The sequence below is a fragment of the Citrus clementina genome, unplaced genomic scaffold, assembly GCF_000493195.1.
Source record: "Citrus clementina cultivar Clemenules unplaced genomic scaffold, Citrus_clementina_v1.0 scaffold_7, whole genome shotgun sequence".
Lineage (NCBI taxonomy): Eukaryota > Viridiplantae > Streptophyta > Magnoliopsida > Sapindales > Rutaceae > Citrus > Citrus x clementina.
This window is the reverse complement of record NW_006262075.1, coordinates 14,717,116-14,732,275: the sequence shown is the minus strand read 5'-3', so window position 1 is coordinate 14,732,275 and position 15,160 is coordinate 14,717,116. Positions and strand designations below refer to the sequence as shown.

Sequence of the window (15,160 nt, the reverse complement as noted above, 5' to 3'; positions counted from 1 at the left end):
GACTGATGACGTGGTGTAATCCTGAGCGTCCAAACTGTTTTTAATCTGATGGCTACGATTTACTCAATGTATCTATAAAAAGGGGGCCTCTCCCCCTAATTTAATAGCTCTGAATCCATTTTTAGACTCCATTTTCTGTTATTCCTTCTCCATCTTGTATTTTCTATGTATTTTAATAAATTTTCATTTTGCCCCTAGTTCAATTATGAGTAGCTAATTTCCTTTCAAGCTTGGGTTGAAAGTGAAGTCTCAACATGTGTTATGGGCTTTATTTGGTAAATTTATTTTTTTTTTCCTCTAATTTTTATGGATGATTTGACTTTTCGTCGACAAATAATAATAATCTTGTCTAGATACCGTCCTAGTTACACCGGCTCCCTAGTACAAGGTTATTATTATTTGGCACGATAAGCCCTTAGCACCATATTGATTAGAGTGTGGTTCATGAGGCATGGATTCCCCCCTCGTGATTTAATTGGTATTAATAAGGAATATTTAGCCCATGGTGCATATTGATACGGATCTAGATACCTAAGTACGTCATTTCAATAGAATTCTTTTCAATTTATTCTTGCCATTTCAATTCTAATTTTAGGATAATCTAAGTCATTTTCACCACAAATCCAACCACCCTCATATTTAAATTAATTCTACATATAATTAAAATCCATTTCCTCATGGGATCAATACTCGTCACCATTAATCTATTCTACAATAGATTCGTGCACTTGCGAGTTCAATAAAATTTGCACAACAGTTGGTATTTTCAAATTAAAGACCTACAATTCCACCCATCAGTTTAACAAAAAAAGAATCAGCTAGTGTCTCAGTATCACTTGCTGATCCAAATTAGAATAAACCATGACAGAAGAGTTTCAAGCTCTGCTTGCTAATAATACTTGGGAACTTGTTAATCCCTCACACCCTATTAAAGTTGTTGGGAAAAAATGGGTGTTCAAAATTAAGTATAATATATATGGCAGCATAGCAAGTACAAAGCCAAACTTGTGGCAAAAAGCTTTCATTAAATAGAAGGCATTAACTATACAGAAACATTTAGTCCACTAGTGAAATCTTCAACCATCAAAGTTATTTTAAGCATGGCAGTGACTCACAAGTGGGTAATTAGACAAATTAACGTCAACAGTGCATTTATCAATGGTTATTTGACAGAGGAGGTGTATATGCAACAAAGAGAAGGTTTTATTGATCTAGCTCGACCTACTCATGTGTGTAAGCTTCATAAAGCTTGAAATGGGCTTAAACAAGCCCTAAGAACCTGGTATGAAAGATTTAAACTAGCTTTAACTACTTAGTGGGGTTTCTCTAACTCCAACTCTTTAAAAGACAAGCTAACCAGCTCACTCTTCTCATGTTATATGTTGATGATATCATAGTATTTGGATCCAGTCATTCTTTAATTGCTTAAATTATCATTGATTTGAAATCAACATTTTCCTTGAAGGATTTGGGAGATCTTCATTATTTATTGGGTATTCAAGTTACTCAAAATACTGCTGGCTTGCTTATTTCTTAATCCAAATATGTAGCTAATGTACTTGCCAAAGTCAATATGTAAGATGGCATACCATGTGCTACTCTTATGGCTTCTGGGAATCCTTTAACTCAAACTAATAGTGTTTCATTCTCAGATGTTAGCTTGTATAAAAGCACAATTGGTGCTCTTTAATATGTCAATCTCAGAAGACCAAAAATTGCATTTTCTGTTAATAAGCTCGGTCAATTCCTTAGTACTCCTATTGAGGTCCATTGGCAAGCTTGCAAAGGGGTGCTGAGATATTTTAAAGGCACCATTAATCTTGATCTTCTTTTCTACTTATCAGGTTCACTTTATCTTGAATGTTTTTCAAATGCAGATTGGGCAATTGATAGAGATGATGAAAGATTAGTTGCTAGCTATTATGTCTATTTAGGACCTAATCTGGTCTCATGGTGTTTTAAAAAGCAGTCTGTAGTTTTCAGGTCCAACAATGAGTCTGAGTATAGTGCCCTTGCTATAGTAGCCTCAAAGTGCTCTAGATTAGATCCTTACTTACTAAACTTGTTGTTTCTCCTCGATTTATCCATGTTATTTGGTATTATAACCAAAGTACCATAGCTCTAGCCAGCTATTCTAAATTTCACTCTCAGACTAAACACATTGAATTTGATGTTCATTTTTTACAAGAAAAGGTAGCTAACAAAAGCTTGCACATTCAAATATTCCCAGCCTTGATCAGACAACAAATATTTTCAATAAAGCCTTACCCTCTTAGCCATTTTACTATCTTCATTCCAAGCTCAACATTGTTCCCAATGTTGTACTTGAGGGGGAATGTGAAGGTTCCAACATGATTTAGAAGGTTCTAGCATGCTTACCAGCTAAAGCTCAGCAAGTTGCATTAGTTAGTTAGTCGGCACAAGTTTGTTTAAGATTGTACATTTGTCATTCTACTATTGGTCAGCTAATAAATTTGTTATTAACAAGTTAGTTACACTGATACAATATAAATACAATTCGCTCATGTACAGTTGTGTGTAATAATAATACAACTCTTTTATTTCAATTTCATTTTTCCCTTTATTTTCTCCTTTTTTTTTTCTCAACAACCAAACAACTATATTACAGCTTTCACAGTTCTTACTTGTTCTATTATTTCATACCAACCCGAATTCGTAAAAGAACCGAATTATAACAAAAATATTGAGTGTGGGGTCAAAAGTTTTTCAAAGAATAAATACAAGAGCATTTCAAATTTTACTCCAGCCTAAAATAGAGGCTGAAATAGGAAGTGCTTAGTATCTGGACTAAGGCCGTCTAATAAGTAGTAACAAATGTTGTGTTACACGTGCATGCCTAACTCTGCAGAGCACGTTTATGTCATTTAAATTTTATACATCTATATATAATGAGCTGACGACCACCAAGCAAAAACATTAATGTTGATATATCATGCATTTTCAAGTTAGAATTGAAAAAATAAATTATTCTTTAATAAAAGTACCAAAATATCCCTTGCTTTATGCTTTTCAAATCTACAATGGAATGGGATTATTTTACTCTTCCTTGTTTATATCATTATAAATACCTCTTTCACTTCCATTTTCACAGACACAATAATCAAATCATCGTCACCACCTTTTACAGTTTATCCAAAATAATGGAAAATTCTATGACTAGTCCTTCAAACTCAGCTATATTTTACTCAATCCTCTTCTTCCTCCCCATCGTCCTCTTCTTGTTTCGCCGCCAATTTTCCCGTAAACTAAACTTGCCACCGGGTCCAAGGCCATGGCCATTGATCGGAAACCTGAACCTCATCGGCCCTCTCCCTCACGTCTCCATCCACTCTCTCTCCCAAAAATACGGCCCCCTTATGCACCTAAAATACGGCCTCTCCCCGGTTGTTGTAGGCTCATCAGCTGAAGTAGCAGAGCTTCTGCTCAAGACTCATGACATTAGCTTTGCTTCAAGGCCAGCTCTTCTTGCTGGGAAGTACACAACTTACAATTACTCAGCAATGTCAACCGCACCCTATGGCCCATATTGGCGCCAGGCTCGCAAAATCTGCTTAATGGAACTTCTCAGTGCAAAACGCTTGGATCAGTTTGAGTACATAAGGGTAGAAGAAAGAAATGCTTTCCTCTCGGAGTTGTTCAAATCAGCTTCCACACCTGTTCATCTGAAAGATCGTCTCTACACACTCAATCTCACTTTGATTTGTCGGATGGTGTTGGGGAAAAGGTATACGGACGAAGCTGAAAAAAATACTGTGACTCCAAAAGACTTCACGGAAATGATTGAAGAATTGTTCTTGCTTATTGGTATTTTGGATATTGGGGACTCAATTCCATGGCTTGCTTCTTTTGATTTACAAGGGCATGTTAAGAGAATGAAGGATGTGAGCAAGAAGCTTGATAAATTTTACGAGGGTATTTTAGATGAGCACCATGAGAGGAGAAAATCAGTTAAGGGTTATGGGGTTCATGATATGGTTGATGTTCTTATGCAACTTGCGGATGATCCTTCTCTTGAAGTTAAGCTTGAAAGAGAACATATAAAGGCACTAATCCAGGTAAATTTGAATTTAATTCGTGTACTTTTTTTGAAAAACTAAATAGTAGTTTTCAAGTATGACATATTTCAATTTATTTTCCAAATCTTTTGAAAATAATAAACCCTTTCTCATGGTTTACTACTGAGAAGCAAAAGGATCGAGAAAGAATTTGATTCTCGTGTACTGATAAATGAGGGCTACATTGATGTTTCTAACAGCTTGGGGATAAATTAAAATCTACCAATTTATCTAGTCATTAATGGAAATTAACTCTTTTAAGTATAACGTACTAAATTGATATGTGCAATAAAACAGAAAATAATTTGGTTTTTAAATGATTGAGGCAATAGTTTCCCCACAGAGTAATTTAAACATCACCAAATAATGCAACTATCAAGGTGTCTTCTGTATTGGAAATCTGTATCATCATAATTCTTTTTTCATTTTGATCGTAGGATCTATTAACTGCTGGAACTGACACATCGGCAATCAGCGTGGAATGGGCAATGTCAGAGCTCTTGAAAAATCCAGAAGCTATTCAAAAGGCGACTGAAGAACTAGATAGAGTGATTGGGAAAGACAGATGGGTAGAAGAAAAGGACATTGTTAACCTTCCATATATAGAAGCAATTGTTAAAGAAACGATGCGTCTCCACCCTGTGGCACCATTGCTTCTTCCTCGGGTTGCTAGAGATGATTGCAGAGTTGCTGGCTATGACATTCTAAGAAACACTCGTGTGGTTGTTAATGTATGGGCAATAGGAAGAGATCCAACCATGTGGGAAAAGCCTAATGAATTTAGGCCTCACAGATTCATCGATAAAAATATTGATGTTAAAGGACATGATTTTCAACTGCTGCCATTTGGATCTGGGAGGAGGATATGCCCGGGTTATGCTCTAGGGCTTAAGGTTATTCAGTCAACTTTGGCAAATCTTTTATATGGTTTTGAATGGAAATTACCTGGTGATATGAAGAATGAGGATTTGGATATGGAGGACAGATTTGGACTGACAATGTCTAGAAAAACCCCACTTGTTGTTGTCCCTAGTAAACCTCGGCTTTCTCTTCATCTTTACTCATGTGAGTAACCTTCTTGTCCATTTTAAGTAAATACAGCTGCTGGTTAAAGTTCTCGTTGTTTAAATCTATAATGGGAGGCCTCCAGCATTGGAAGCATTAACCAAAGCAGTAAATAAATTGTATTACGGATCTATGCTTTTTAAAGCTTACTTTTTATTTGTCATAAATAAAATTTCTGACCAATAAATTAGTTGAGTTATTTTCATATAAAATCTTAAGTGTATGGTTATTTGAATAAGATTATTATTTTTTCCATATTATATTGTACCTAAATGGTTGAACAAACTTGGACGTTGTAGTAAAAGATTCATATGTATGTAATAAGGACAAACTTATGAATCTATGAAAATGGTTCGTTAAGGTAAAACTCAAGCTCAAAATACTCTTTGGTTAGACTTTTAAATATCAAATTGAATGTCTCAATCAATCATTCCCTCGGCGAGCATGCATAGCAGAACTGTAAGAGATAAAAAGATGAAACCAATAAGCGCGTAGATTAGCTGGCATGGGGATATTTTATCTTAACAAAGATTCTCGGTTCGAAACTTGTGAATGCAGTTGCGTTAAATACTTATTAGGAGAGTTTTACCACCCTAATGGTCATACCCGGCTCAAATATGGATTAGTCAAAGCCCAATGTGGTCTTCGAATACTGTTGTGAAAAACGTTAATATAGTCGCAAGTGCACGAATCTAGAAATACAATAGTGATAACGAGGTCGAACCCACAGGGATTGTTATAAATTGAAAAGTCTAATTTAAATCTAAAATTAATATCAATCCTAACCTAGTTGAGCAAATTGAGTTTTTAAGAGAAATAAAACTAATTAAAATAAGAAAATAATTAAAGCAAAGAAGATTTCAATAAAATAAAAATTACCAAGGTTTCATAATCCACCACTATTCAACTAGTAATTATCTAATTGTTAATTAATCCTCAATTTTAGAGTGACAACTCGAAATCAATATATGTCGTCTCATGAATAAAATTAATAAGACCAATTAAAATTAATCTTGTGTAGATTCATTTTCTGCTTAATAGTATGATATCTAAGCATCATATGTAAACATATTGAATAACAAAGAGTCAAAATCTTCCTAAGCACTTTGTGTAAACAATTTAATGAAAAACTCAAAATCAAAAATAATCATATATAAGTTTTATAGATTCAAGTATAGATTTAATCAAATATTAATTCTAACAATTAATAATGTATGATAGAATTAGTGAAAGGATTTAATAACATCGAGCTAATCATATGAAACAAGAATCATAATAGCATTAAAGCACATATGTAAGGAATTGATTGAATATAAAAATAATTATTTTATTAAATAAAATTTCATCTTTAACCTTAATATAAGAAAATTAATTAGATATATTTAAATTGAGAACAACAAAATAAAATAAATAAAACCAACCATAGAAAAAATTAAATTGTTGCAGCCCTTCACTTCTCTGTCTTGTGTCTCTCCTTGGATCCTTTTTTTAGTTTCTAGCTTGCCATTATTAATGCCCAGGACCATGCAATTATTGGCCAAATCCCGTACACTTTATTGGCTGGATCCAATTTGGATTCAATTTCCAATGTAAAAGTCAATTTTCCCAATTAATGCCACTATTACTTGTCAACGCCATAAGCCATAAGTTTGTTTCCCCTTTTTTAAATTGGAAGCTCACGGGTTCCTTTAAATTGCAAGCTCGCGGGTTCCTTTAAATTGCTTTCCAAAATTGTAAAGCCATTTTTGTGCAATTGCCATCACCGAATCTTTAAAAAGGAATGCACGTCCCCCATTCTTTAAAAAAAAAAAAAAATTTTTAAAAATTTTTTGAAGGCTTTTTTTTTTTTTTAAAAACAAAAATTAAAAAGGCTTTTAAAATTGTTTTAAAATTTTTTTTTTTCACAGACTTCTATATGCATTTTCTTTTGATTTTTTTTTTCATTTCAGCATATGCACTTGAGTTTTTTTCTTTTTCTTTTTTTTAACCATAGTTAGAAATTTTCACTCTATCCCTTAAGGTAATCTTCTTCTCATGGTAGATTATCCTCTATAAATTGGTGGCACATGGGCCCAAATTAGTCAATGACAGCTTCACTCTCAAGGTAGCTATATTTTACTTTGGTGTCTGTGTATACTATTTTGTATTGTGAAGATAAAAATCAAGACAAACAGTCATTTACTCTAAATAAAATTTTCAACTCAGGCTGTTTCAATCTCATATTAGTTAAAATTAAGAAAGAATTAATATTAGTGAGCATAGAGTTTAAAGAATCTCAATTAAGAGGAATTAACACAAGAACCTACAAACTAAGACAATATTCAACCATTTCTAAGAATCATATTCATTGTCAGTCAAGTTCTTATCATTGGCTTTTCACATAAAAACAAACAATTTTTTTTTAATTTTTTAAATAAAAAAGGCACACACTATTCCCACTACCAAACTTATTCGGAACATTGTCCTCATTTTTTAATAAATAAAAGATACGCATGCAAAAATGGAAAAGATTAAACATAAATAATAAAAGAAAAAGTTGGAGAGATCACACATAAATAGGTTGGGGAAGCTTAAAACAAAATGAGAAATAAAAAGAAAACATTAGAAAAGAAAAATACTAGAAAAGAAAACCTACTATTTAAATAAAACAAGAACGTAAAGATGGGATTAATTAATCCTGGTAAACATGGTCATCTAAAAGTGACTCCTCAACTTCTAGTGTTTTTAACTCTAAAAATAATTTTAATCTTTGACTATTGACTTTAAATAAATCACTATTTTTAGGATTTTCAATCTCAACTGCTCCGTAAGGGACTATAAAAAGACCAAACCATCGAGAACGTAACTTACCTGGAAAGAGATTGAGAATTGTATAAAAGCACTTTCTGACCTAATGCAAAGGAGTTTCTCAAAATGTACTTGTCATGAAAGACTTTCATTCGATGTTTGTAAATCTTAGCATTCTCATAAGCATTATTCTTGATCTCTTCAAGTTCTGCTAGTTGTAATCTTCTCTTGGAACCAGCCTGTTGCATGTCAAAAATGAATTTCTTGATAGCCCAATATGCACGAAGCTTCAGTTCTATTGGTAGATAACATGCTTTTCCATACACAAGTCAATAAGGTGACATCCCAAATGGTGTTTTGAACGTAGTCTTCTATGCCTATAATGCATCATCAAGTCTCAAAGACCAATCATTTCTATTTGGCCTAACTGTTTTTTCCAAAATTTGCTTGATCTCTCGATTAGAAATTTTTATTTGGCCACTGGTTTGAAGATGGTATGGGGTGGCAACCTTGTGTGTAATGAAATATTTGTCCAAAAGAGTTTTGAAAGATTTATTGCAAAAAATGGTACTACCATCACTAATGATTGTTCTAGGGAAACCAAAATGAGATAAGATATTACTCTATACGAACTTCACTACAACCCTATGATCATTGGTTTTGCATGGAACAACTTCAACCCACTTCGACACATAATCAACTGCAACCAATATATACTGATAATCAAAAGACGGAGGAAAATGTTCTATAATATCAATACCCCACACATCAAAAATCTCAACTACTAGAATAAGATTGAGTGGCATCATATTCCTCTTTGAAATGCTACTCATGCGTTGGCACCTGTCACATAAAGAACAAAAAACATAAGCGTCGTGAAAAAGAGTAGGGCAATAAAAACCACACTATAAAATTTTTATTGCTCTCTTTTTAGCACCAAAATGGTCTTTACAAGCTTGTTCATCGTAAGAGAGATGACACTTTGAATTTTATTCTCTGGAACACATCTCCTAATAATCTAATCAGCACAATATTTAATAAATAAGGATCATCGTAAAAGAAATTCTTCACTTCGAATAAGAACTTTGTTCTATCTTACTTGGTCCAGTGTTCTGGGATTTGACTAGTAGTAAGGTAATTAACTATATTAGCAAACAATGGTACAATATTTACACTCATAAGTTGTTCATCTAGGAAACCCTCATTCAAAGGAAAGGATTCTGAGATAAATTGAAGATCAAGGCGAGATAAATGATCTACCACAGCATTTTCAGAACCTTTTTTATCTCTAAATTTAATATCAAATTCCTTTGAAAGTAACACTCAACAAACCAATCTTGCCTTAGCATCTTTCTTAGTGAGCAAATATTTCAAAGTAGCAAGATCAGTAAAAATAATCATTTTATAACCTATAAGATAATATCTAAATTTATCTAGAGCAAACACCACAGTTAGCATTTCTTTTTCTATAATTAAATAGTTCAATTGTGCATCATTGAGTGTCATACTAGCATAATAATTGAAATAAGGCACACGATCTAATTTTTGTCCTAAAACTGCTCTTACAGTATAATCAGATGCATCACGCAAAATTTCAAAAGGCAAATCTCAATTAGGTCGCTGAATAATAGGTGAAGAAGTCAACAATTTCTTAAGTTTTTTTAAAAGCATCAAGACAAGAATCATAAAAAATAAAAGGTGCATCCTTAATAAGTAAATTGCATAAGGGTCTAAAAATTTTACTAAAATCTTTAATAAATCTTCTATAAAAACCAACATGTTCAAAGAAATATCTTACTTCTTTTACGGATTTAGGAGGTGAAGATTAGAAATTAAATCTACCTTGACTCTATCAACTTCTATACCTCTACTGGAAATTATATAACCAAGAACAATACCTTATTTTATCATGAAGTGATACTTTTTCTAATTTAAAACCAAGCTCTTTTCTTTACATCTCTACAAAAATAATGTTAGATGCTGCCAACATTCATCAAAAGAATCTTCATAAATAGAAAAATCATCCATAAAAACATCAAGAAATCTCTCAACCATGTCAGAAAAAATACTAAGCATGCATATTTAAAAGGTAACATGTGCATTGCATAAACCAAATGACATTCTCCTATATGCAAAAGTTCCAAAAGACAAGTAAAAGTAGTTTTCTCCTAGTCCTCTAGAGCTATAGATTATAACCTGAATATCCATCTAGAAAACAATAAAAGTCATGACCTGTCAGTCTATCAAGCATTTGATCAATAAATGAAAAAGAAAAATGATCTTTTCTTAGGATTGAGTTCAATTTTCTATAATCAATGCAAACACGCCAACTTGTAATTACTCTAGTGGGAATTAATTCATTATTAGCATTACTAACTACCGTAACAACAGATTTCTTAAGAACAATTTGCACAGGGCTAACCCAAGAGCTACCTGAAATAGGATAAATAATTCTTGTATCTAATAATTTAATTACTTTAGCTCTTACCACTTCTTTCATGTTAGGATTTAGCCTACGTTGCATCTCCTTAATAGGCTTAGCATTTTCTTTAGGAAAATTATCATTCATATACCCTACATTTGCTCTGTTATCAAAAATACTACAACACTTTGAGGGTGTATCAATCGTCCACCCTTAGTTGACAAAATGTATTAGCCGACCACCAAACTGTTAGTTGTCGTTTGAAAGTTAACAGAGTTACAGTGAATTGACGATTTTACCCTTGAAAATTATCACTTGTATGCCCTTAAATTCTCTTTTTATCACTTGTATGCCCTTAAATTATCACTTGTATCATATGAAAAGACCAAATTACCCTTCTGACGTCATCATACTTAAACGGCAACTAACGGTTTGGTGGTCAGCTGATATATTTTGTCAACTTAGGGTGGACGATTGATACACCCTCAAAGTGTTGTAGTATTTCTTATAATGGAGTAAACTAAGGGTATACAAATGATAATTTCCCTTTTCTTTAAGATAAATACGAAGCATGCAATCTACTGGATTAATACCTTTAATATCAGCAATGGTCTGTCCTATTGCCTCCTTATGCTCTTTTAGAATACCCAACAACTTACTTTTTTTTTCTCAAGATCAAGGGAAAAAGAAATAATAATAGGTAGGGTGTTAAATTCTCCAAAAAATGTATACTATAGAGTGTCGGGCAATGCTTTAAGCTCCAATTTTGGTGCTGTCTCCACAGATGGGCTAATCTTCTTCTCAAATGAGACAGTGGTTTTGGCTTTATCTTCCATTCAGTTGTGTCCATAATTGGAGTTGCATCGAGTAAGGCATTGACTTCTGCAATTACACTATCATCAGCTGTAGATAATAAAATTTGTCAATCTGTATCAACACATCCTTTATAATATTACGAGTTATTTTCATTAACCTATCAGCAAGTTGTAAAATAATGGAAATTGACTTTAATTCACCTAGTCAAAGTTGCATGTAAACAAAATAAGGCAAGAGATTCACACTAGTTCCTAAATCCAATAGTGCTTTATCAAAAAATTGGTTCCCTATAACATATGAGATAGTAGGGGAACCCAGATCCTTAAATTTTGGTGGCATTTTACATTGAAGTAAATTGTTAGTTTGTTCAGTGAAAAATGTCTTTTCGGTGACATGCAAATTTCTCTTTTTAGTGCATAAATTCTTCAAAAACCTGGCATATGAAGGGACTTGCTTAATAGTATTAAGTAAATGAATATTTATACTAACCTGCTTGAAGATTTTGATAATCTCACTTGTTGAAGTCCCTTTATTTATCTTTGCTAACCTTTGAGGAAAATGAGCATTAGGAATGTAAGTTGGTGGGCTACTTTCTTCTGGATCATCCGATGATGTGTCTTGTGATGGAACTGGATTTGCAGAAGTAGGTTCTAATATTTTTCTTGTTCGAACCTCCACCTTATTGTCAAATAATTTTCATCTTCTCAAGGTCATAATAGATTTTGTTTCTTCATGCTGATGGCTTGAACTCGATCCAACTTTATGCACTTCGTTAGGATTAGGAATTGGTTGACTTGAGAATTTTCCTTTTTCTCTCTCAACTACAATCGTTACTAATTGACCCAATTAATGTTGAAGCTTTAGAATAACTTGAGTGTTTGACTGAAAGGCTTGTTGGGTAGACTGAATGAAATTTTGAAATGTTTCTCTAAAGAATGTTTTGTTTGTTGGGTTGCAATAAATTGAGACATAGGTTGTTGGGCAAGAGAATATACTTGGTTAGGAGGGAAAAATTGTTGATTGGGCATGCTAAATTGTTGCCCTCCTTAGTTTGATAAAAGTTGATTTTCTTTCCAACAAAAATTAGGGTGATTCCTCCAATTAGAATTATATGTAAGTGAATATGGACTATTAGAGGTTTTCTAATATGATTGTAAGGCATGTACCTGCTCAGAATAAGCCTCTTGATAGGCTAGTAATGATGGACAATTTTGTATTGTATGAGATAGGTTGGAACGAAGAGCACAAATCTCATTAGCTACACTAGGGTGATGACTCATGGATTGGTTCATAGCTAAGGCATTTATTTTCCTAGAAAGAGTAGTTAGAGTAGCTTTCACATCAAAATCATCATTAACTTAATAAAGACTCTTTTGTGAAACTTAAGATGATTTTTCTCTTTGATTTGAATAATCCCACTATTGAGAATTCTCATAAAGTGAATTAAAGAAATCTCATGCAGCCTCTTCATGTAAGTTTAAAAATCTCCCACCATTCATAAACTCTACCATATGATAATTTGACATACTTGAACCATTATAAAAGCATTGTATAAGTTTTCATTTCTCAAAACTATGGTGGGGACACTTAAAGAGTAAATCATTAAATCTTTCCCAACACTCGTAAAATTGTTCACCAACTCTTTGATAAAACTCACTTATCTCTCACCTAAGGGTATTTGTTTTAGACCTAGGGAAAAACTTGGTAAGGAACTTATTAATCAATTCATCCCACGTAGTAATAGACCTAGTAGGAAGTAATTTCAACCAAGCTTTTGCTTTGTCTTTTAATGAGAAAGAGAACATACGAAGCCTAATTGACTCATCATTAAAATTTTGAAAACGAAATGTAGAGCATATGTCAAGAAATTCCTTAATGTGCAAATATGGATCCTCTCTCTCTAACCCATGGAAAGTGGTAAAAGCTGAATGACAAAGGGCTTGAGTTCAAAGTGTGCTGTTGTCGTTTGTGGCAGCACAATACAAGATGGTTGGTTGGTTGCAAGTGGTGAAAAATATTCTCTAAGGGTTTTCTTTGCTTGCACTGGTGGTAGTACTGGCAATATTCTATTTGGGACATCCATCACTTGAGAAGAACTAGCTTGATTACTCTCAATTCTAGACTCTTTTTTTACCAAACGATTTGTTGAATCGCATTCCCAAACACTCATAAACTAACTAGACAAAGAAAAAAATTAACCAATAACCGTGAAAAATAAACGAAATTTAAAATAAAAGAAATCAAACAACCAAACAATGAATTCAAAGTAAAATTTTAAATTCTTTTTTGTGTTTTTTTAATAAAAATAAAAGTCAACCTAAATTATAACTAGTGGAATAATCAAATCAACCTAAATTAAACAGACTTTCTAGCACAATCCCCAGCAACAGCGCCAAAAATTTATTGTGAAAAATTTTAATATACTCGCAAGTGCACAAATCTAGAAATATAATAGTGATAACGAGATCGAACCCACAGGGATTGTTATAAATTGAAAAGTCTAATTTAAATCTAAAATTTATTAATCATAACCTAGTTGAGCAAATTGAGTTTTTAAGAGAAATAAAACTAATTAAAATAAGAAAACAATTAAAGCAAAGGAGAATCCAATAAGAAAAAAATTACCAAGGTTTTAGAATCCACCACCATTCAACTAGTAATTATCTAATTGTTAATTAATCCTCAATTTTAGAGTGACAACTCGAAATCAATATATGTCATCTCATGAATATAACAATTAAGACCAATTAAAATTAATCTTATGTAAGTTCTTTTTCTGCTTAATAGTATGATATCTAAGCATCCTATGTAAACGTAATAAATAACAAAGAGTCAAAATCTTCCTAAGCACTCTATGTAAATAATTTAATGAAAGACAGAGAATCAAAGATAATTATATATAAACTTTATAGATCTAAGCATAGATTTAGTCAAATATTAATCCTAACAATCAATAATACATGATACAATTGGTTAAAAGAATTTAATAACATCTAACTAATCATGTGAAACAAAAACTATAAGCATTAAAGCACATATGTGGGGAATTAATTAAATATAAAGATGATTATTTCATTGAATAAGATTTCACCCTTAACCTTAATATAAGAAAATTAATTAAATATACTTGAATTGAGAACAACTAAATAAATAAAACCAACCATGAAAAATTAAATTGCTGCAACCCTTCTCTTCGCTTTGTCTCGTGTCTCTCCTTGCGTCCTTTTTTTAGTTTCTAGCTTACCATCATATAATGCCCAGGACCATGCAATTATTGGCCAAATCTTGTACACTTTGTTGGCTGGATCCAATTTCCAATGTAAAGTCAATTTTCCCAATTAATGCCACCATTACTTGTCAACGCCATAAGCCATAAGTTTGTTTCCCGTTTTTTTTTAAATTGGAAGCTCAAGGGTTCCTTTAAATTCCTTTCCAAAATTGTAAAGCCATGCATGTGCAATTGCCATCACCAAAGCTTTGTTTTCTAAATGCATGTCCACCATTCATTATTTGAAGAAATTGACTTCCGCTTTTGGTTTTCTTGTCTTTCAATTAATTTCTTATTCAACAAAATAATTTAATTAATTAAAAATAACATATAAAAATAATTAACAATCATATAATTAAGCGTAAAAATATGTATATATTATATGCTCATCAAATACCAGATAATTTAATAAAAAAAAAGATAAAACGATGAAACCCCAATTCATATAGCCGCCACACTCCTTTTACTTTCTTGTCGCTGGTATGGCCTCACCGGCTGCCGATGGTGGCGACAAGACACTGTCAGCACCACCCCTCACCACCGGCCACCATGCAACTAGCCGGAAGGCCTTTCACCACACACAACTCCTTTTGGTGGCCGCTTTTGGCCTTGCAATGTTGCCAAACATTGCTCGCTTTCCTTCTCATGTCGTCGCCCCCCCCCCCCACCATCCGTAGTGATGATTTAATCCCTTCCATGGCACCCTACAACTGCCTCATAGCCATC

At 32.8% G+C, this 15,160-nt stretch overlaps 1 protein-coding gene and 1 non-coding gene across 2 annotated transcripts; both read left to right on the top strand.

Moving 5' to 3' along the window:
- Positions 1 to 2,989: 2,989 nt before the first annotated feature.
- On the top strand, positions 2,990 to 5,331 carry LOC18036008 (cytochrome P450 71A1). The gene is made up of 2 exons (XM_006427579.2): positions 2,990 to 4,076; positions 4,514 to 5,331. Exons 1-2 carry the CDS (start codon positions 3,024 to 3,026, stop codon positions 5,147 to 5,149), a joined length of 1,689 nt encoding a protein of 562 aa, XP_006427642.2. The 5' UTR covers positions 2,990 to 3,023; the 3' UTR covers positions 5,150 to 5,331.
- A 7,404-nt stretch (positions 5,332 to 12,735) lies between these two features.
- Positions 12,736 to 12,842, top strand: LOC112097107. The gene has a single exon (XR_002904764.1). It is a non-coding gene; the product is annotated as a small nucleolar RNA R71 (small nucleolar RNA).
- Positions 12,843 to 15,160: the final 2,318 nt, after the last annotated feature.